General features: G+C 46.7%; 1 protein-coding gene across 1 annotated transcript in view; it reads right to left on the bottom strand.

Moving 5' to 3' along the window:
- PPIP5K2 (diphosphoinositol pentakisphosphate kinase 2) overlaps positions 1-23,281 on the bottom strand; it is a 203,929-nt gene that overhangs the window by 124,755 nt on the left and 55,893 nt on the right. Inside the window, exon 10 of the mRNA XM_054986269.1 lies at positions 20,916-21,017. Coding sequence (XP_054842244.1) covers positions 20,916-21,017 — 102 coding nt within the window. The remainder of the gene's footprint in view (positions 1-20,915; positions 21,018-23,281) is intronic.

Genomic DNA, 23,281 nt, shown 5'->3' with positions numbered 1-23,281 from the left:
CTCCAGCGACCAACGGCCCCTTCCCTCAGTTCTCCTTTGCCGCCGCTTGACCAACACACTTAGCCGTAACACCTTAAAACACATCAGATTCAGTTACAGCCACCACATCTTTGTGCATTGGAATTCACAGCGGGGTAGGAGGGAGGGTTGTGTGTCAGCACAGAAGAACTCGATGAACATAAGTTACAGGTATGTTAAACCTGTTTTCATCTTCGTTCTTCTGTGCCTCCACACATGGGAGTGTACCAAGCTTCACACAATAAGGAAGGTGGGGTGAAGTCCAACACAATTTTATTGAACAAACAAGAACAACAACAAATAGATATGCATATATACATCTATGTAAACTGTGCAGTGATACATCAGTACCCAATATTTACACATATATACACCCAAATATACATATATATACACTCATTCACTCAAGGGTACCTAGCAGGTACGCCAAGAAAATCTTCCCAAGACTCCCTCAGGAAAAAAGGGAGTGTAGGACAGCCCTGGCCACAGATACATCCTGCTCCGCATTGACATCAATGGCGTAATGCCTGACAAAGGTGTCTGCAGAGGACCATGTGGCTGCTTTACAAATGTTAACCAGGGGCACCCCCCTGAGGAGTGCCGAAGAGGATGCTTGGGACCGCGTGGAGTGGGCCCTAACATGAAGCGGGCAAGCTACCCCTGCCAGGGAATAGGCCCTGCTAATGGCCGCCACAATCCACCTAGACAGGGTCTGTGAGGAAGCCCTGTTACCCTTGTCCTTGGCCCCAAAACATACAAACAGATGAGGACTGGAACGGAATCCCTTCGTCCTATCCAGGTAATAGGCTAGGGCCCTCTTCAAGTCTAGGGAATGGAGGGCCTTTTTCCCCCTTAGAGGAAGGTTGAGGAAAGAATGCAGGCAGTGAGATATCCTGCGAGAGGTGGAAGGCGGACACCACCTTGGGCAGAAACCCGAGGCAGGGACGCAGGACCACCTTGTTGGGATGAAACACAAGAAAGGGAGGGTCAGACCGCAGTGCAGACAGCTCACTGACCCTTCTGGCCGATGTCACAGCCACCAAGAATGCCACCTTGTAGGATAGCATATCCAAGGGGCAGGTAGCCATAGGTTCAAAAGGAGGCAACATGAGACGTGAGAGTACCAAGGACAGTGACCACTGAGGCACTGGCGCCGACACAGGTGGGTAAAGATTGTACATGCCCTTAAGGAACTGGCGGGATCGTGGGTGAGAAAACAGTGTAGCACCCTCAACTCGGGTGTGAGCAGCTGATATCGCTGCCAGGTGGACCTTGAGGGAGGAAACCTTCAAGCCCAGGCCACGCAAGTGGCACAAATACTCGAATACAACCCCCAAGGGACTGCTTTCAGGCACCACTCCTTTAGTAAGTGCCCAAAGTTCAAACCTGCGCCACTTGGCCGCATAAGCGCGCCTAGTAGACGGCCGACGAGCATTCAGGAGGACTCTCTGTACCTCGTCAGTAAAGCCTACAGGGGAGGAACGATCCGCCAAGCCGTGAGGTGCAGCTTCCTGGGATCGTGGTGGACCAGGCTCCCTTCAGGAGAAGGTCCTGCCGAGGGGGCAGACTGACATATGTCCGTTGGGACATCCGCAGGAGCTTCGGGAACCAAACCTGCCGTGGCCAAAAGGGGGCCACCAGGATGCAGTCCGTCCCGTCCTCCTCTATCTTGCACAGGACCCTGGGAATCAAGGGGAAGGGAGGAAACATGTAGTGCAAGCCCTGCGTCCACGTAAACTGGAAGGCATCCCCAATAGAGAGGGGGTCGCTCCCAGCCCTGGAACAGAACGTGTGGGCCTTGGTGGTTGCCGCAGTGGCGAACACGTCCATCACCGGATGACCCCACATCTGAAAGATCGGCCCAATGCACTCTACGTTCAGTTCCCACTCGTGGTCCAGCAAAGGGACCCTGCTGAGGGCATCTGCCCGGGCATTGTCTGACCCAGCCACGTGTATAGCACGGAGCGACACGCCGTTCCTGATAGCCCACTGCCAAGTGAGCGTGGCTTCCCGGCACAGGGCCATGGACACTGTGCCCCCCTGCTGATTCACGTAATACATGGCAGTCGTGTTGTCCGTCTGCACCAACACCTGACGATTTCTCAGCAGTGCTGTAAGAGACACAAGTGCGAAACGAATGGCTCTTAGTTCAAGCACATTGATATGGAGGGTCTTTTCCCTCTCAGACCAGACATCTTGCACAGACACGTCACCACAGTAAGCCCCCCACCCCAACAGAGAGGCATCAGTGGTAACTGTGACGTCATGGTGCTGATACCCAAAGGGGGTCCCTTTAAACAAGTTGTCATCAGACAGCCACCAGTCCAAGGAGGAGAGGATGACCCTCGGGATAGAGAATTTGAGGGACGGAGGGTGCAGCAGAGCATCGTACCTCCGCACAAACCAGTTCTGGAGAGGGCGCATACGCAGCCTAGCAAAGGGCACCACAGAGGTGGCCGCTGCCATATGCCCTAGTAAGCACTGGATAGTGCGCACAGACTGGAATCGGTTCCTTTTAAACATGGACACTAGACCCCTTAGGGACCGAGCCCTCTCCAAAGGGAGCAGAGCCTTACCCTCCACAGAGTCTAATAGTGCACCAATGTAGGACACCTTGCAGTTGGGCACCAGTTTGGATTTCTCAAAGTTCACCAGGAGCCCCAGGCGTTGGCAAGTGCTAAGTACCAAACCAATGTCCTGCACCAGCCTAGACTCCGATTCAGCCACGATGAGCCAGTCATCGAGGTACGGAAAGATGGTACAGCCCTCTTCCCGTAGGAAGGAAACCACAGGGGCCACACATTTCGTGAACACTCGTGGGGCAGTGGACAGGCCAAAGGGGAGCACCTTATACCGGAAAACCCTTCGCTGGTAAACGAAGCTCAGGTATTTCCTGTGCTCCTCCCGTATCCCCACGTGAAAATATGCGTCCTTTAAGTCAAGGACCGCAAACCAATCCCCGTGTTTGAGCAAGGCGATCACAGCCGCCAACGTAACCATCTTGAATTTGGTCACCTTGAGGAAGGCATTAAGGCCCCTCAGATCTAAAATGGGACGTAAGCCCCCATCCTTCTTAGGGACCAGGAAGAACCTAGAGAAGAAACCCTTTACAGAGTCCTCATAGGGCAATTCTTCCACAGCACCCTTGGCCAAGAGCGACACGATCTCCGCATCCAGCTCGGCCATAGTGTTATTGACAGCTGTCAGGGGTGAACTGCATCTAGGCAGCTCAACGAACTCCAGCCCGTATCCCAGTTCAACAATCGTTAAGACCCATGAGTCAGATGTTATTGACTCCCACTCAGCGAGGAGTGGACTTAAGTCTGTCCGAAAAGTTCGGGGATACGGCTGGCGTGACCCGTCAGTACTGCCTCCCGGCGCCCTGCTGATCTCTCTGCTGGGCCGGTTGCTGTGACGGGCGAGGCTTGAAGGGCCTACGCCTCCTCTGCTGCTGTGCGGGAGGGTAGGACCGTTGCTGGTAGGCAGGATACTGGTGGAAACCAGGCCGCTGCTGCTGGTACCTGCCCTGGAAGTGGGAAGGGCCGGACCGGGGGGCGTACCGTGGCCTGGAGGCGGGTTTGTCCGCAGGAGCCAGACCCAAGGACCGTGCCGTCTGTCTGTCCTCCTTTTTCTTTTTCAGGGTCTCGTCGGTGGACTTGGAGAACAGCGAGTCCCCTTCAAAGGGCATGCTCTCCACCCTGGAACGCACCTCCTGAGACAGGGCGGTCGACCACAACCAGGAATGGCGCCTGAGGACCACCGCCGAAGCCATCCCTCTAGCAGCAGTGTCAGCAGCGTGGCTCCCAGCATTCATTTGCTGTTTAGACAGCCGGACAGCCTCTGTTTGCAGCAGGGACACCACAGCCTTCTGCTCAGGTGGGAGGTCCCGGGTATAGGACGCCAACTTCTCCCAGAGGTACAGCTGGTACCCTGCCATGATGGTCTGGTAGTTGGCAATCCTCAGACCCAGCGAAGCGACAATGTACTGGCGCCTGCCCATGGCATCAAGCTTTCTGCCCTCTTTATCTGCAGGCACCGAGGAGTGACCCGACCGTCGGGGGTTGAATTCCTCCGTGACCAAGGAGGAAGGTGGAGGGTGCTTCACCAACGCCGGCCAGGTGCCCTGCTTGATCTTATAAAGCTGCTCGATCCTCTTAGATGTTGGAGGCTGGTCACAGGGCACCTTCCACACCTTCTCCACGATCTCCTCAATACCCTCGAGCATGGGGAAGCCAATGGACGCCGGGTTGTCACCATATATCCGCTTGAGCAGCTTGTCTTTGGTCTGTGGGGTTGCCGAGGAGATGTCCATCTCGAGGGCCTGGGCCATCCTCGCCATCTGGTCGGCATAGATGCGGAGGTCCTCGTACGGGGAGCCCGTAGATGGCACCAGATCATCAGCCGGCGATGGTTCGGACCAGGATTCCGACTGGTAATCGGCCAGGCTCTCCACCTCTCCTTCCTCGGAACCGTGCTGGGAGTCCTCACCCTGGACTGGAGGGGGAAACCACGTTCGCCTCGACGTCGATGGCCCCGGTTCCGACTCGGAGAAACCAGCAGGTGCCCCTTCCCACTGGCAACGGTATGGCGAGGGAAGGTAGGAGGCTTGACGATGCCGGGACGCAGTGGATCGGGCAGATCGAATGCTGTCCCCGGACCGGCGTCGCTCACGACTGACAGCAGGCGGAGATGGACGGGCAGGAGATGGACGGCTCCGACGAGGAGACGGGCCCGGTTCCAATCTCGGCGACCGAAGGGCAGGAGATGGTCGACTCCGACGGCGCGGGCTCGGCTCCGGCCCCGACGAAAACTCTGCGGGCACCGTTTCGAAGGCCATCGGATCCGGCACCGGCACGGAGAGTTCCTCTGGTTCGGGGGAACCCAGATGAGGGGAAGGCGTGTGAGGAAGCACGATGACTTCCTCCTGGGGAGCAGGATGCGGCGACCGATGATGTTTGGTCTTCTTCTTCTTTTTTGCCGGTTCCGAAGAAGACCTCGGAACCGACGCGCTCCTCGCCTTCGAGGGGGACCTCTGCTTCGACCTCTTCGATGTAATAGGGATCGAACCGGTCGTCGGTTCTGACCGGGGACTCGGCACCAGGATCCTCGGTTCCGATGTCGGTCTCGGATCCGACCTGGTGGATGACGCGCTCCGGGGCGGCCGCGCCGGACCCTGCGCTGGAGAGGCCGCTCTCGACGCCGAGGCACTCGGGGGACGCGGTTTCGACCCCGACCTCGCGGAGGCCACTGAGCCAGCTCTTGAAAGCCTTTCGGCAGAGGGGCTAGGGCCGGCCTTAGGTAACGGGGTCCCCTCGGACATGACCGACTGCCACAGTGACGAATTCAGTCAGGCCCTCCGATCCTGCCGGGCCTTGTTGGTGAAGCCCTGGCAGATCTTGCAGGCTGACACGTTGTGGGTCTCCCCCAAACAAAATAGGCACAGCTCATGGCCATCGGTCTTGGCCATTTTGGTGTGGCACTGAAGGCAGTGCTTAAAGAGAGCCGTGGAGGCCATCTTAAGGGGCACGCGAGAGAAAGGTCAAAACAGTCCGAGTCGTATTACCGAGTCCACGTCAAAGTCCAAAGCGAGATCCGAAGAATAGTCGAGGTCCGAAGTCCGAAGTCAAGAAGCCAAGAACAATCAGTCAGAAAGGCACGAAGCACAAGCAGAGCACGAAGCTCAAACGTTCTCTCCAAGCGGCGGCAAGAAGAGAACTGAGGGAAGGGGCCGTTGGTCGCTGGAGGAGCACGTGACCGTTTGGGCGGGAAGACGGTCGCTGAGGCGCGCGACAGACGGCCCCTTCGGAGCCATAGAAGCTCTAGAAAATTCTCCGGCGGCTGGCCTGCGCCTGCGCAGTCCCCATGTGTGGAGGCACAGAAGAACGAAGATGAACATAAAAGTTAGGCTGCTGTAATGCACATAGGTATTCCCTTCAAGTCAACCTGCAGTCTGAAGTCAACCTACAAAATGCCTCCACTTGGCTACTATTAGGAGCCAGGTGGAGTATGCACATCACACACATTCTGTAGTTACTCCACTGGCTGCCACTCAGTTACTGAGCTCAATTCAAAGTACTCACTATGACATATAAAGTCGTTCATAGACTTGGACCCTCAAATCTGCAGGACCACCTCTTCCCCATTCCTCACCATGATAGCTTCACTGTTCTGAGCAGGGCATTCTGCAGGTACCACCCTGAAATGGGTGAGATCAAAAAGCCTGTACATGTCCTTTCTGTGTTGTGCAATGGCCTGACTGAGGTCAGGAAGCCCCCCACGCTTCCACAAAATATGTACTACAGAATTGTTCAGGACAAGCAGTTTTGTAAAGCAGTAGGACTGTGTTTCAGTGCAATTGTTCAAGAAGGTGATTTAATGAAGGGGATGGGACAATGGGTTACACTATTGTGTGTGGTGTAACAGAAGATTTGAATCTTACTTACTGTGAAGCTTCCTCCTCAGTGGTCTGGGAGTGGGGCAGTCCTCACTGTTGGGCTGTAGCACCTCCTCTCTGAAGCAGGGTCAGTTGACTTGATCAATCCCAGAGGGGAGGGGCTTGTCCCTTGCTCACCAGTTTGTTTGCCAGCCATGATTCACCACGTGAGCCTCCATGTTGAGACTAAGGTATATTTTTCCTCTCCACCTTCACATTTTGCACCTAGTAAACCTTATCTGTAACACGATGATGCAAACATTTACTTTTACGCAAACTATGATGCAAACTGTTTACTATGATGCAAACTATAATACTATGACGCAAATGGTTTACTTTTTACTATTTCCATCATTTTTGTCAATAGACCTGGTACTTGAGTTTTTCCAGCACACCCCTCCCCTAGTAGATACTGAGGGTGGGTAGGACTATGCCACTCTTGGACCACCAAGAAGGAAGCTTCACAGTAAGTGAGATTCAAATCTTCCATTCTCCAGTGGTCCTGAGAGTCAGGCAGTCCTCACTGTTGGATTCAAAAAAGCAGTATGTCCCAGAGTGGGTCTTTCGGTTCCTGGGTTCAAAGGGTGTTCTGTAGTACTCTCCTCCCAAATGCTGCCTCATCAGAGGCTATTTTGTCTCTCATATAATATTTGGTAAAGGAGTGTACCAATTTCCATCTTGCAGGTTTGCATATCATCTCCATAGAAGGAAATGCTCTGTATGCTACCAAAGTGGCTGTTCCTGAGAGAGTATGCTCTGATACCTTTTGGAGGTTCCAGCTTTTTGGCTTTGTATACTAAGACTATACATTACCTGTTCCATCTGCTAAAGGTGGCTATGGACACTTTTTCTCCCAATGAACATTTCCTAAAGGGCACAAACATATTTTCTGACTTACGTATCTGTTTGCTTCTATTCATATAACAACTCAGCGCTCGGCATACATCTAGGTGGTATCATTCCTTCTGTGTGTTTCAGGTTTGGGCAAAAGGATTGTAAGACTATGTCCTCACCCTTATGAAACATCAAATTTACCTTCGGGATAAAAGCTCGATCAGTTCTTAGTACGACTTTATCGTTGTGGAAAGTACAGAGCTCTTAGCTCTTTTACTCTTCTTGCTGAGGTTAATTCCTACTAGAATAATGGTTTTGAGCATCAGTTCCTTTAACGGACATGACACCATGGGTTCGAAGGGTTCCTTTGATAGTGCTGTCAATAATAAGTTAAGGTTCCAAGTTGGGAATCTGTGGATTCAAGGAGGATTTATGAATGATGTTCTTCTTCGGAACCTTCTGACATGTGGATGTAGGGTGAGTGGTGTTCCCCTCCTTACCCCTCTTATGGCTGAGATGGCTAACGAGAGTGCCAGTGCGCAGCCATTTGTTTACCCTTTCTTATAGGAATAGTAGGATCTCCTTTACTGAGGCCGTTAAGGGTCATATAATCTATTCATACTCCAGGTGTGAAATATCTGCCATGTGTTATAACTCTTATTCGCTGAGTATTTTCTGAATGCCAGCAAGGCGGAAATCACCCATTCCTCGTAGCCTGATTGTGCTCAATCTCCATGCTGTGAGGTTTAGGAATCATAGAATCATAGGGTTGGAAGGTACCTCTAGGGTCATCTAGTCCAACCCCCTGCACAATGCAAGCAATTCACAACTACCCCCCCGACTGCCCCAGTGACCCCCACCCCTCCCCCTGCTCCATGCCCACAAGTTAGCAAAACATCTCCAGGATCCCTACCAAAATGGCCTGTGGAAATTTGGCTGACCCCCAAGGTGGTGATTGGCATTACCCTGGGCATGTGAGAAGGCCACGAGAACTAAGCATTGATGTAATCCATTCTGCCCTCTCCCTCATGATCTGCCCAAATTCACAGAATCAGCATTGCCATCAGATGGCCATCTAGCCTCTGCTTAAAAACCTCCAAAGAAGGAGAAAAATCAAAAAGAGTCCAGCAGCACCTTTAAGACTAACCAACTCTATTGTAGCATAAGCTTTCAAGAATCACAGTTCTCTTCGTCGGATGCATGGAGGGCAAGAAGAAACTGGTCAGATATATAGGTGGAGAGGGGAGGGCGGAGTAGATGCAAACAGTAGCTTCTGATATGGAGATCAGTTTGCTTCTGTTAAGGAAGTCAGTAGCTTCCCACTGGATTCCAGCGGGAAGCTGCTGAATTGGAATTCATATGCAAATTTGACTCAGTCAAGCTGGGATTGAATAGAGACTATGAATGGTTATCTCATTATCAGAAGTAACTGACTTCCTTAACAGAAGCAAACTGATCTCCATATCAGAAGCTACTGTTTGCATCTACTCCGCCCTCCCCTCTCCACCTATATATCTGACCAGTTTCTTCTTGCCCTCCATGCATCTGACGAAGAGAACTGTGATTCTCAAAAGCTTATGCTACCATAGAGTTGGTTAGTCTTAAAGGTGCTGCTGGACTCTTTTTGATTTTGCTACTGCAGACTAACACGGCTAACTCCTCTGCATCTATGACCAAAGAAGGAGAGACCACCACCTCTCAAAGAAGCCTGTTCCACTGAAGGACTATGTCAGGAAGTTCTTCCTAACGTTTAGCCGAAAGCTCTTTTGATTTAATTTCAAGCCGTTGGTTCTGGTCTGACCTTCTGGGGCAGCAGAAAACAACTGTGTTCCATCCTCTATATGACAGCCCTTCAAGTACTTGAAGATGGTTATCATATCACCTCTCAGTTGTCTCCTCTCCAGGCTAAACATTCCGAGCTCCTTCAACCTTCAACCTTTCCTCATAGAACTTGGTCTCCAGATCCCTCACCATCTTTGTGTCAGTTCTGGATGTTGCATCTCCCCTTGTGTTAGTAGGTTTTTTTCTCAGTGGTAGGCACCATGGCTCTGAGGTCGACAGTCTCCCCAGTTCTTGGAGTCATGCTCTCTTCAGCCAGAATGGAGCTATCAGGATCACTTCTACCTGTTGTTCCACTATCTTTTGTACCACTCTGCGTAAAAGTTGAATTGGAATGCATATTGCAGTTGCTGAGGGCACTTGTTCAATCCATCTGGCTCCTGTGGCTCGAGACTCCTTTCTCCTTGATATGAACCTTGGCACTTGGTGATTCTGTGCATTTGCAAATAGATTCACTGCTAGTACTCCTTATCTGTTGAACACCTGTCTGAATACCTCTTTGTTCATCATCCATTTCATTTGGTCTACTGTTCTGCTTAGCCAATGTACCAGAGCATTGTCTTGTCCTGCAACATGTACTGCTTTCAGGGATCGTAAGTTGGTCTCTGCCTATTTCAGGATTGCATTTGCTTCCTTGTTCAGTGTTTTGAACCTGATTTCTCCTTGTCTGCTTACATACACTTTGGCCGTCATGTTGTCTGTTTGTACCATGACATGATGTCTGACAGTAGATCTTGGAATTCCAGTAAACCCTGTCTGATTACGCTGAGTTCTAACAGATTCATGCTGTTGTCTTTTTTCTTCTTCTTACCATGTTCCTTGGGCCATCCTTTCCTGATTGGGAGCTCCCCAGCCCCAGTGTCTATCATCATTACGATTCTCTTTAATTCCCTGTTACACCCTCCTGGAACCTGGCAACGTTAATCCACCATTGTAGTTCTTTGTTGAGGCTCATTGGTATTTGTGTGATTTTGTGATGTTTGCAAGCATTGGCTTTCTGGAAAGGTAGCAGGAACCTCTGGAGAGGTCTTGTAAAATGTTTTGACAGGACACCATCATTCCTTGGAGCTGGGCTATCAGCATCACTTTCACCGTCCTTCTTTTCTGATGGAGCGGATCTTTCGTTGTCTCTTGTCTCTCCTGTGATACAAAGACTTTGTCTTGCATCTATTATGCACTATCCTCTGCACCAGGGTCAGACTGCTCTTTCCTTTGTTGACTGCAAAGTCATAGATCGTCAGACATTCTATCATCTGCTTTACCACCTCCATTCTGGACGTTTAGAAGAGAGCCTTTATCATAATATCGTCCAAGTATGGGAACAGTGAGACACCCCGGAGCTTTAGGAATGCTATTAAGGTTACTGGTATCATGGTAAATACTCTTGGAGATGATTTCAAGCCAAAGGGTAGAGCCCTGTAGTGAAAGTGTTCTCCATTATATGTGAAGCGAAGGTATTTCCAAAGGGTTTCTTCTATGGGTACATGTAAATAAGCCTCTGATAGATCTACTGAGGCTAAGTAGTCTCCTTTCTGAACAGACTCTACTATGGATCTCATCATTTCCATCCTGAACTTGTGTGTCTTGATGTACTCGTTTAGCCACGTCAGGTCCAGGATGGTCCTGGCATTTCCATTCTTCTTTGGTACAATGAAGATTATTGAATATACTCATTGGTTTCTGTATTGTAAAGGCAATCGCTTTATTGGGTAGGGCCCCTGCCAGCCAAAATAGGGTAGAATGGGGCCCTCCCTGTTAGAACATCCACCTCCAAAAAAGAAGTTTCCTCCTTCTTTTAACTATTTTTCAGTGGCGGTTGGAAATAGATTCATGAACTGTTTGTGCTGCTTGTGTTGGTTTTAAATATTTATACTGTATCTATTATGTTTTTAAACTGTGGCTGTAATTTTAATGTATACAAATGTGATCCTCCCTGACCCTGCCGGTGCGGGGAGGGCAGAATATAAATTTAAACAAATAAAATAATAAAATAAGTATTGCCCTTATCTCTATGAGGTGTTGTATGGCCTTTCTTATTGAGAGGTGCTTTTGTCTCAATGGGTTTCTTGGGATAAGGAGAGAGCAATGGGGAGGCTTTGAATCAAATTCCAGACTGTATCCCATAGTCACCATATCCAGTACCCATCTGTCTGTAATTGGTGCTACGTTTGCAAAACTTTGTAGTCCCCCCCCCCTCCGATTTTGACAGTCTGTGTCTCCTGGCAGTAGTCATGCAGAGGCTTCTTTCTTTTGTCCTTTGGAATACTGACCTGATTTTTGAAAGAAAAAGGGTCTGTTCTCTGTTTTGGTTCTAGGTTGCCAGAGCCCCTTGCATGGTCTAGAGTTTCCCAAACGCAGAGAACACTTAGATTCCCGAAAGGACTGGCATCTCATTGTTGTCTTTACCTCCCTCTTCTTTGATGGTAGGACCTTTTTTTTCCCCTTATGCTCTATTAGGAATTTGTCTAAGGCCTTCCCGAAGAATTTAGTTCCTGTGAATGGTATTGCTACCACCTTGGCCTTTGATGAGGGATCTACGTCCCAATTTCTCAGCCATGTGTTACATCTATTGAACCACAAAGCTCTGGATGACATTTGAAGCGCATCCAGGGTGACGTTGACGATAAGGCTTTAGCTAGGGCTATCTTCTTGACTTCGTCTTTAATGTCCTTAGGTACCTTGCTTCCAGGTGCAACCAGGTCCAAGACCCAGGAAAACATTGCTCTTGCAAACAACGACCTCATAGCTAAGGCTCTAAGAGAGGTTGATGAGGCTTCAAAATTTCTGTATAGAGCTTGCTCTGTTCTCCTGTCACAAAGATTAAATGGGAGTCCTTATATGTCTATCAGCAGTACCAAGTTGGTTGCTAGACTAGTAACTGGGTCATCAACCATAGGCAGTTTGATCTTCTTTGCTGCTTCCAGCGCTCATGAGTAGAACTTGTTAAAGATGGACTGGTTGGATTTTGGTTTGGCCAGGTTCTCCCATTCCACTTTCATTAGGTTATGGAAAGCTGCTGGTCGAGGCATTCCAATTTGGGTGGCCCTCATCTTAGGCAGAGCTCTCTCTGATCCTTGTGGGAAGGAAGGGTCCACTTCCTCTTTTCTGGTGGATGTTTGTGGGATTTCCAGTGCCTTTAACACCTTTAAAAGTAACCTAGAATAATTTCTTGGGGAAACAACCTTGCATGTATAGGGACTGATGTTTCCTCTTCTTCATCCGATAACTTTCCTTTTTTATTCACTGAAAAGGGGTCTGACATTTTGGAATCGGACTGGATATCCCCCAGGGGACTGAGATCCTGAAGGCTCAGGGTTTTCCCCACTCTCCATTTTTTAGATTTAGGGAGAAAGGGTGAGTTCGCAGAGCTTCTGCTCCTTTTGGAGCCTGCCCCTGGTTCTACTGTCTTCCCTGCCTATCTGTTGAGACCTGTGCTGCCTGATTATGAGAGTGTTACTTTATAGCCTTTTCAATTCTTTCCTTATCTCTGCTTTAACTAAGCTAGTAGACTGAATTTAGCTTCTTGATATGAAAGGTCCAGATCATTAGCAAGTTGTCTTTTCCCACAAGCGGACTAAGATGAATGTGCGGAGGCCAGAGAACTAGGCAGATCTAGGTCATGGCTGCTGTGGTATCTAGCCCCACTTTGGCCACCATTCCCACCAAAAAGGTTTTCCCGCTTAAAGAGAAAAAACAGAGGGGGGGGGCTCAGTGGTGAGTGCGCTGAGTATACCTATACTATACAGTTGTAGAGGAGTCTCCATTTCAGTCTTGGTGCCCTAGGGGAAGGCAGCTTACTGCGATTCACGTTAGCAAGTGCTGTTGCAGACTCCCCCAATCACCTCTGCTGCTGCATGCCAGCTGAGTTGAACTCCCAGAGGCTTTTTTCTAGCCTTGGCATCATTCTTGCTGGCTGCCGATGGCTCAATCACACCCCTGAAGATTGCTGAAGGTTGGGGGGAGGCTGTCCTTGCTCGAAGGCTGGAGAGACCCTGTGAAAGTCCGCACAGAAGCGGTGGATCTAGAGAACCTAGGGCCATCAGCTCTGCTGCTTGCGTTCACGTTCTCTGTGAATACAAGGGGGGGGGGGCTTCCTTCCTGAGTGAACTTTGTACGGGCTTCACCCTGTTGTTTCCTTTTTTCCAATGTCTGATTGTTGCTCTTCAGGAGTTCAGTCATCCAACATCCTGCTCAGAGGCAGGGCCAGAAAGAACTGGTGAGCAAGGGACAAGTCCCTCCTCTCTGGGATCAATCAATTCAACTAACCCTGTCTCGGAGAGGAGGAGCTACATCCTACGACCACTAGAGAATTATCCAGTGCTCTAAATAGAGCATGATCTGCTTTAGGCATGACTTTCATTTAGTAAGCAAAATTTTAAAAGTACCTTGTGTTAGTTTTACATCCAAATAGCAAAAAATATTCAAACAGCTAGTGGACATCCTTTTCCGTTTGGTTAATTTATAAAGTCATATTTTTCCTGCATACTTGACAAATAGCATTAGTATGTAGAGATCACTAATTTGTCTGCCTGGTTTTCTGTTTTTGTAACTGTCATGTGGACCAGCCACTGTATTATTACATATATACATTCAAAACAGAATAGATGCCCATACAGAGAGATAACAATTTCCTCCAGAATATTTTCTGAATCACCATAACACAGTGCCTCCAACTCCCATTTCAGCCAATTTTTCCAGACGAATTCCATACTCAGTGGTATTAAAGCCACTGAGAGATTCAGGAGAATTTAATAGGGTCATACTAACCCTGTTCCTCTCCTCACAAAGATCATCAGCCAAAGCCACCAAGGTAGTTTAAGTACAAAACTCCAGACTAAATTCAAATTGAAATGTGTTGGGAGAATGAGAGTATTACCATACCCAATGGACGGATACTCTGATGGGTAAAAGAGACAGGCACCCAAGCGGATGTCTTGAAAGTTGGGTGAGCCCTTTACAGACCAGCCTGAGGCTAAGCTTGGTGGTATGGGGGGATATGCAGTCAATACTCTTATTGACTTGTACTCTTTGTAATCTGCCTTGGGCACTGTTGTGAGAAAGGAAGACTATAAACTGAATAAATAAATTAAATAATGGTATACTATTTTGTTGAGATAGTCAATATTAAGGATGCATATAGTTGTGTGGTAATAAAACAATAAAATGGAAGCAACTATTTCTAATAGTATTACTTGTGTACTATACCTATAATGAAACAAAAGTGTTGTTGAAGTGTACCTCTTGCCAAGAATTAAATTATCGAATATAAAAAAGCTAACTAGATGCATAGGACTTAAGTGCATGTCTGTTTCTGAATAAAGCCTAACCAGAGTCTTCCAGAACAAGAGGCTCACCCCTTTAAATCCCAGACAACAGGCAGCTGAGTAGCAACTGGGAGGTAGGAGAACCAACTTGCCCTCTGAAGGTAGGGGAAGCAAAACCGCCTGCCAGAAGACCAGTCCCCTCCCACTTTTTTCTATTATCTCTTTTAGAGATCGTTTTAGAAAAAATAGGTTTAATGAGAATTTTTTCTATCAAATAAAAGTGTTTGCGATGGGCTGCTCAGCAGCCCCTAGTGTGGCAAACATATTCATGGCCAAACATGAGAGTTATTGAAATGCTATTGAAAACCCTTGGCATAGAAGCCGTACATAGATGATTTATTTTTCATATTTAAAGTCCCCAAACAGGTCCAAAACTTCTGCTTATGGATGAATATAGTAAATAGAAACATTCAATTTACAAAGTAGTGGAGTTCAACAATGATTAATTTCTTGGATATAATGATATATAGATCAGTAGAAAACAGGCTTGCGATATGACCTTACTGTAAACCCATGGACAGAAGCTCATACCTTTACTTCTGGTTCATTACATCCGTCCCATATACACAGGAATTTACCATTTGGGCAATTTCTTAGGCTCAAACGTAATTCTACCTATCCATCTGATTTTTTTTGATAATAGTACATGTTTGAGTAAAGAACTTAAGGCTAGAGGGTACCCAAAAGACATTATTTCCAGCTGCAAGCAACAGGCGATGGAGAGAAGTGCGGATGAACTATCAGATGCCACACTGAGCCCAAGGACAATAGGAGAGTACTTGCATTACATTATACACCACTGGGCAATTCAGGTAAAAAAATCATCCACAAATGTTAGCCCCTGTTGGAAGACATTCCAGGATGCTATATGCCCCCCTTAACTGCATTCCATAGGTCGTGCAATATTAAGAGATTCAGTAATTAATCTGATATTTGACCTGTAGAAAGTAATAAGGGTTTACTGGCAGGCCATCACAAATGTGACTGCTGTAAAGCTTGCAACTTTGTGATGAATAAAGATGAGATCCAAGTAATATTTTTACCACACACTGAGGTTTTCTCCACTTGCAACACGGCAAACATGGTGTATTTAATTAAATGTGCCTGCAAGAAATTGTACATGGACAGAACTTGCCACCCAATAAAACAATGAATAACGGAACAGCAGTCTTGAATCAGACATCTTGTTATAGATGCTCCTTTAGTTGCCCATTATGTGGAAGAACAACATAAAGACTCATACTTACAATACATGGTGATATATGTTTATAGGCCTTACAACACTGTTATTCAAAGGGACTTATTACAGAAAGAATCCCTCCAGATTCACAAACTTAAGACTTTGATGCCAACAGGGTTGAACGTGAACACTGATTTGTCATGCTTTCTATAAACCTGATACTACTGATTGGGCTTGTCTCTAGGGAACCTGTGCCTTTAAGAGATCTTAGATAGTATGTAGTAAGTATGGCAGTACAGGTTAAAAGTGCAAGTGCTCACGGGCAGTCATACCCCTGCCAGACCTGGGTTTTGAAAGCTGCAGTATTTTGGGTTGAAGCTAAGAGAACCCTTAACGGTGAGCGTGCAACCTGTTTTAGTAAAACTTGTGCTATGAATGGTCCTGGAAGCTGATTGTGAATATGTACTTTTCAGTAGTTGTAACTACCCTGAATATGTGACTCTGAAATGGGAAGAGTAACTCCGGCTTGCCCGTCGTGCAGTTACAAGAATCTTCTAAGGAATTTCCAGAGTTTCCTTGAACCTACTTGTTTGTAAATATTTTGTAAATATTTATGAACTTTGAAGAGATGCTACTTGATTATCATGCTTACCTGCACAGAGTTACTCTTATGAACAATGCTGCTTCAACTATGTAAATATTTGTTGCATACTCCATGGAGATTGTAAGAGGCACTGGCACTTTTTGCAATATGTTTACACATTGTATGTTATAAGGTATTTATAGTGGTATGCATTCTGATATACTTGAATTTACGAGCACTTGCACTTTAAGGTTTTGAGATTCTTTTATAGTACATCAAAGTTACCACATATTTAAGTGGCCAGGTTTGCCTCAGGCTATGAGATAGTGTTGTGCTGCATAAATGAGATATGTGAATTGAATATATGTCTAAGACACCCAGACCAAACAATTCAGTTTATTCATATAGCTTTACTTGTTTTCTTACTTCACATCTAGTCAGTTTCCTCTGGATAGAGACTCGGTTTTCACGGCTCTTAATTCTTCGTTAGAAGACCAAATATGGCCAGACCAAAGGGTGGGACTTCAGGGGGAAAGCAGGAGATTGGCCTGTGGGAGCCCAGTCATAAGGTCTCACACGAAGGCAGGAGGAAGGACAAGGCCTGTGAAGAATGTCATGCTATATTTAAAAGGCTGGGGGAGAAGGCCAGCAAAAAAGATTTGGTACTTGTCCCGCTCAGTAGGAGCAAGGCTACGTATGGAAGCAAAGCATATGGGTGCTGCCTAACTTACTTCCTCCCCATTCTGGGGCACACAGAGGTGGGAAATGAGCACCAATTGTATAAGAGAGGGTGGGACTCCACCCAATATGTCATAAAGTGATAAGACCATTTCATCCAGAAGAACCTGAAATTTCTCAACCCCTGTCTTCTCAATTATTTGTTAGAAAAGTGGAATTTGTCTGCAACATTACATATTAAGAGGATTCACAAAGGGTTTTTTCTGGTAGCCACGATTAGCCTTTTTCACAGTCTCCTTTAAGAAAGAAGGTGTTTCTCATTTTCTGCTAGAGTAACTTATAATATACTGGATCTGGAATGTCTGTTTTCTCAACTTACTGATATAACCTATGATAGACATAAGACAAGAAGACAGGCTGTAGAGTGAACTTGTCTACATGCTCAGGTGTCAACTGAAACTTATCCAAAAATAGTAGACAAGAGACCATAAATAATTACTATCTAACAGTAAAGGTCTTAATGTGAGACATTTTATCTTCAAAGAACCTAGCAAATGTTTCTGTCCCATGAAGACAGTTTCAGGTGGGTAGTCATGTTGGTTTGCAGTCAAGGAGCAACATCCAGGTCCAATAATCCCTTAAAGACCAACTAGATTTCCAAGGTATGAACTTTCGAGAGACAAAGTTCCCTAAAGTATGAACCTTGGAAATTTCATTAGTTTTTAAGGTGACTGTTCCAGTGGGCTATGGAGCGTTTAACTTATTAAAGAAGAGTTGGGATATGTTAAATTTTTAATCACCCAGAAAAACTTTACTAGATGGAAATGAGCAAATACAATGTTGAAAAGGAAATCAGATTTCTTCACTGCCATCTTTCCAGAGTACACATTCAAGTAGGCTCTAATTGTGTTTGGTCAGATTTGTCCTTGTGTTCCAGCTGTCATCATTGCTGTCTAAACTCCTGGAGATTATCACTAAGCAAAGGCAAGTTACATGCCTTGACAGTGAAAGAGGATGTGTTGGATTTTAATGTGTCAACCACCCAAGTCAACCCCTTATTAAAAGAGTGGACTGACTTCAAAAGTATTTTATTAAAAACGCTTTAGAAGAGAAAGAAAAATTCCTCTGGATAGTGAGTCTTGGTCATGCTGCTTTAAACTGAGTTACACCCAACTCTTTCAACCAAGAGGCAATAAAACAAAACTCTACAGATATTAACAAATTCCAACAACTATTGCTAATTACTCAGTAAATCAGAGTCTGGTTGAAGCCAACATCATTTGAAGCAACATGGCCAAGATTCACCATCATGTCCCGAGGAATTTTCCTTTTCCTTTTTAATTATTTTTTATAACATCCAGGTTGATGAAGGGTTCTAGTAAACCCCCAAACTCATACACTGTTATGTGCCATTTGGCTAGTCCTAATAAAAGACATTATAGAAACTTGTTGAAATTTTTTGGATTTTACTTGCGGATCAATAAGACTGCTACAACTTCTTTCAGAAGAATGGCCAGGCCAGATAGCTAACTTCTCCAGATCTGTCTGGAAGCCAACTGGATCTATAAGGGCAGACCAACTTAATGGGCCATCTTCCGCCACAGAGATCAGTACAGACCAAAAGCCCAGTTTTCATCATATAGTGACTCATTCTTTGCCCTCAGGAATAATATCCATTGAGCCCTCCTTCTGAATAGAGCCTAAAACTATCATCAAGAGAATGATGGAGAGGCAGACCAATTGTTGTTCTGGCTGCCATGAACATCATGGCAGCCAGAGACCTTTCTGTTAAGGTGGTCTCAGTGTGGAAGCTGAAATGCTCCAAGCCAAGAAGTCATAAAGATCTCAATATGACCTCAGAAACCCCTTAGAAGACAACACAGAAGATTGTTAAGTATGGGGTAGTTGGTATACCAAGAGAGTCTCAATCTGTTTCGAGTACCGAGCAACAAGAAAAGATACTCAGTTTAGTTCAGGTCTTTCAGTGGGTATCAACTGAGGTAGACTGGATCGTTATGGACTATGGCTCCCCAAACTTTCCCTGAGCTGTTCCTTTAGAGCAATCAGTAAGTAGTAGGGGTGTGCACCTAAGAAATATTCAGGTTTCCCGCTTCGGGTTTACCTGAAGTGGGAAAAGGGTTCGGAAAGGCCCGAAATCCGAAATGGCATGCCACTTGGGATTCAGGATTCCAAGTCGCTTCGGTATGCTCCGGAAAGATTTGGAGCATACTGAAGTAACGGGGGAGGGGGAGGCCCACCACCACCCTTAAACCGCCACCCCACCTTAAAACCCCACCCCCACCCTACTTAACTTGTCAGATGGCTGGAGTGGCCCAATGCTGTGCTGGCCAACTGGCCGGCGGGGAAGGCCTTCCCTACTGCCATCACCGTGGAGCCGTGGCCATCGCAGCCGGCCAGCAGAGAGGGCCTTCCTTACCGCCGGCGCCAACCGTGCAGCCGCGGCCGGCTGGCAGAGAGCTGCCAGAGGCTCCTCCAACAGGTAAGTAGGGGTGGGGTGGAGTGGGGGTGATGGTGTAAGTGTGGGAAAAGGGTAAGTTTAAAGGGCCCTGCCACTTGTGACAGGGCCCTTAAAACTTAATCCCCGGAGGCCCCGAAGCTTTCCGAAGCATTACGAATGCTTCGGAAAGCTTTGCTTTGGGATTTCCGAATTGGGGCCAGCATGCTGACCCTGATTCCGAAATCCCGAAGCTCTCCAGATCCGACGCGATTCGGGTATTTTACCCAAATCAGATTCCCGAAGAACACACTCCTAGTAAGTAGTAGTTGGGCTCAGACAGGGTTACTAAGTCTTATCTAACTGTAAAGGGATTTTACAGGTCTCTAGATTTTATTTATCTATTTTAAATATTTATTAGCTATCTTTGCACCTTAGAGGAGCTCAAGGGGGCTGATAATCTGAAACACAAACAAACTGGATTTCTAAGGTGACTGCTGTTTCAAGCTGCGACTCTAACATTTCAAGGGGAATTTAAAGGCATCCAAAACAGGGGAGACCTCACATTGATGGTTAGCCGTTCTACTAACCCAAAGAACCTCTCTCTTGTCAGGATTAAGCTTCAGTTTGTTCACCCTCATCCAGCCCTTTAAGGACTTCAAGCACTGTCTTAGAACACCAACAGCATCCTTGGAATTAGATGGAAACAAAAGGTAGAGTTGGTATCATCTTCATATTGGTGACAGATGCATGTCAGGCCAATCACTCATTCACAATTACAATAAGTTACAGTAAGGACATGCAAAATAACAACAGAATATTGTTATAACTGAAACAATTTCTGTTGAAAATCTGTTGTTCTACATGCATCTGACGAAGAGAGCTATGGCTCTCGAAAGCTTATGCTACAATAAAGTTGGTTAGACTTAAAGGTGCTACTGGACCGTTTGCTATTTTGTTGTTCTACAGTTCACTCAAGGGTCAAAACTAGTAATACCACCAAATTTCAGAATGAGGAGGAGAACTCAGAAATGTAAATAGCAGGGTTATCCAAAGCTGCCAAAACACATTTATCCATGGCCATTGGGGCGTATGAGAAATGCAGTTCCTAAGGAATCAGATTGGAAATTACATTTTCCATGCTTTCCAATGCTAATGTATTTCCTTAAGTAATTTCAAAGTCTTCAACCTTAGGCTTCCAGTGCTACCCCCCTCAATTTTGTTATAGTAACTTTGGGATGGGGGGGCTGTGGCAGTGAATCTTCAAGTAGTCAGCAACGAAACAGGTTCTGACTTGAACCAGGCCTAAGCTTAAACAAGTTAATTTGGGCCAGTTCCAAACTGAGCCAAAATTAACTTGTTTGAGACAAGCCATTCCACCGTGGGTACAGGAAGCTTGTTGATCACCATCAGAAACCTGTACTGATAGAACTGTGACAGCAGTGCATTTCTTGTTTTCATCAGATAAAAAAAAATCAAAGCTGCAAGTGAAAGCACTGTGAGCAAAGAGAAAAATCAGAAACATTGCATAAGCAGTATGCATAATTTAGACAAGAGAACTTTTATCTTACATTGTCCCCGACGTGGTTGGCACAATAGGAATATCTTCTGCTTCTAAAGGTATGGACCATGGTATTTGAAATTGTGGAGCAAGTTCTCGCATTATTATATTTCTAAGCAAGGGGAAAATGAATGTTCACAATAATTAAATAATTAAATAAAATAAATAGCTTAAAATATACTTAAATGTATGTCTTATAACCTTGACTACACTGCATTAATACAACAGATACAGCTTGATGAATCAGTAATTGTATCATAGGCTTTAAAGAGCCATTGCTAATCAGAGTCAACAACATCACAGATAGACTATCAGTGTGAATGGGCAAAGAAAGCCTAATACATTCATTACATTCAATAAAATCAAAAGCCTGATAATTGCTAAAAAAACACTTTATTATGTTTTCTTACTTAGCCTCCTCCATTTCATTAATGCTTCCACTACTCAGCTTCCCTCCCCAACCCATAATTTGTTAATGACAGAGACAACGATGGGGTGAACTGAAAGAGAGAAGGAAGCTGTCCACCAGATTTCATTCCCCACCCCCACCAATCAATTTAGCAATGCTCTCAGGATCCTCTGGAATCTGGTCTGATTCAAAATTAACTCAAGGGACAGCAGAAAGAAAACCTTCAGGCAATAACTGACAGTGCCATTCTAAGAAGAGTTACCTTCTTCTAGATCAATTTACTTCAATGGACTTAGAAGAGTATAACTACACTTAGGATGACACTGTTAAGCTACAGACATTGCCACAAGCTTATACAGTAAAATTCAGGACTTTAGGAGCCATAAGAAGTGTCATTACCATGATTTCTGATATTTCTGGATGTCAGAATTTAAATAATGGACACCATTAATAATTCTGATGCCTGATCTGCAATAGCCTTCAATACTTTCAGGTAAAGGGCAATGAAAAGGGCTCTAGATCATATTGTGCTCTCAAGGACCAGAATGGGAACAAAATAGAACAGATTCAGAATGAGCGTCCTTTAAAATCAAATTTATTTCAAGCCTTCCAATGACAACTTCCATATTTGTTAAATTTGAACAGCCCTATTCTGAAACAAGTTAATTTTTCTCTAACAGTCACTAAGTAATTAAAATGAACTTCAGGAAAGGGGAAAAGATGTGACAACTACTTGTATAAGAAAACATGCTGTCCGGGGTCTGAGGCTCAGCCCCCGGACTTACCAGGAGAAGGGGACGGGAAGCAGCTGGGGGACAGCCACCCTAACTGGCACCCAGGATCAGAGCAGACCAACAACAGAAGGGGGGAAGGAGGCATCCCCGCCACAGGAGGGCAAAGAAGCACCCAAGCCTCAGAGAGTCAGGCGAGGCAGGTGGAAGCCAGCTAGCCCCACCCTCTGGTGTGAAGGCAAGGGGCCAGGCAGGGAGAGTGAGGACCCCCAGGAGGGGAGTACACCCGAGGGAGGAGGCAAAGGAAGCAAAGAGTCAGCCAGCAGCCTTACCAGACTGGGGGAAGGGGCAGCCAAAGCAGCACAGAGCCAAGCCCCAGCCTGCAGGCCAGCTAGAAGGCAGTAGCCTGGTCCAGGAGAAGCCAGGAGCAAAACAATCCCAGGTGAAGCCACCTGAGGCAATCTGCAGGAAAAGCTTGGCAGCCAGCCAAGGAGGCACCAGTGTACCTGCCCCAATCAGCCAGCAGAGCAAGCCCAGGTGCAAGCAAGCCCACGGCCCAGGGCCGTGGATAGAGTGCAGGAGGGGGGCGTGGCTGACAGGTGGAGGAGGAAAGAGATGAAGGGATAAAAGGGAAGTCCACCCACAGGGTGGGGTGGGTTCTGTAGGAACATGGTGGAGTTTGGGGGGGGGGGGGGAGAGCTGGAAGAAGTAGGAGTGAGCAATGAAGAACAGGAGGAAGAGCAAGCCCAGAGGAGGTGAGGAGGGCAGACGCTATGAAAGGCGAGGAGAAAGGCAGGTTGAGCAGGCCTGCGAGTGGACTGAGAGGGAGCAAGGGTGATGTATACCCCTCCTCCTTCTACAGAGCAAGAACCTGCACTGTCCTTGATGGCTTCCCAAAATCAAGGTTAGGCGTGCTGGTGCCCAGCATAGTAGCGCTCATGGCAGAAGCTGACACCTGCCACAATGAATTCCTTTGGAGTCTGATGTCCTTGCCAGGGGCACATTGGGAGACCAAAACAGCCAGGGAAAGGGATCATGCTAATTCCTGCAGCCATATCCCCCTCAACTGATGAAGTGCTGAAGTGCCAGCTGGAGAAAAAGAAGGTGCCACCATGCTCCTCCTTGCCAGTCAGGCTTCACTTGAGACAGCATGGCAAAGGAAGGCACTGTCATGTTTCTCCTTTCCAGACACACTATGCCTCATCTGGCCTATCATGAGGCTACACACTAATATAC

Source organism: Eublepharis macularius, chromosome 8 (assembly GCF_028583425.1).
Source record: "Eublepharis macularius isolate TG4126 chromosome 8, MPM_Emac_v1.0, whole genome shotgun sequence".
In the NCBI taxonomy this organism is placed as follows: Eukaryota; Metazoa; Chordata; class Lepidosauria; order Squamata; family Eublepharidae; genus Eublepharis; species Eublepharis macularius.
Note: the sequence above shows the minus strand (reverse complement) of the source record. Positions and strands in the feature narration are given on the sequence as shown.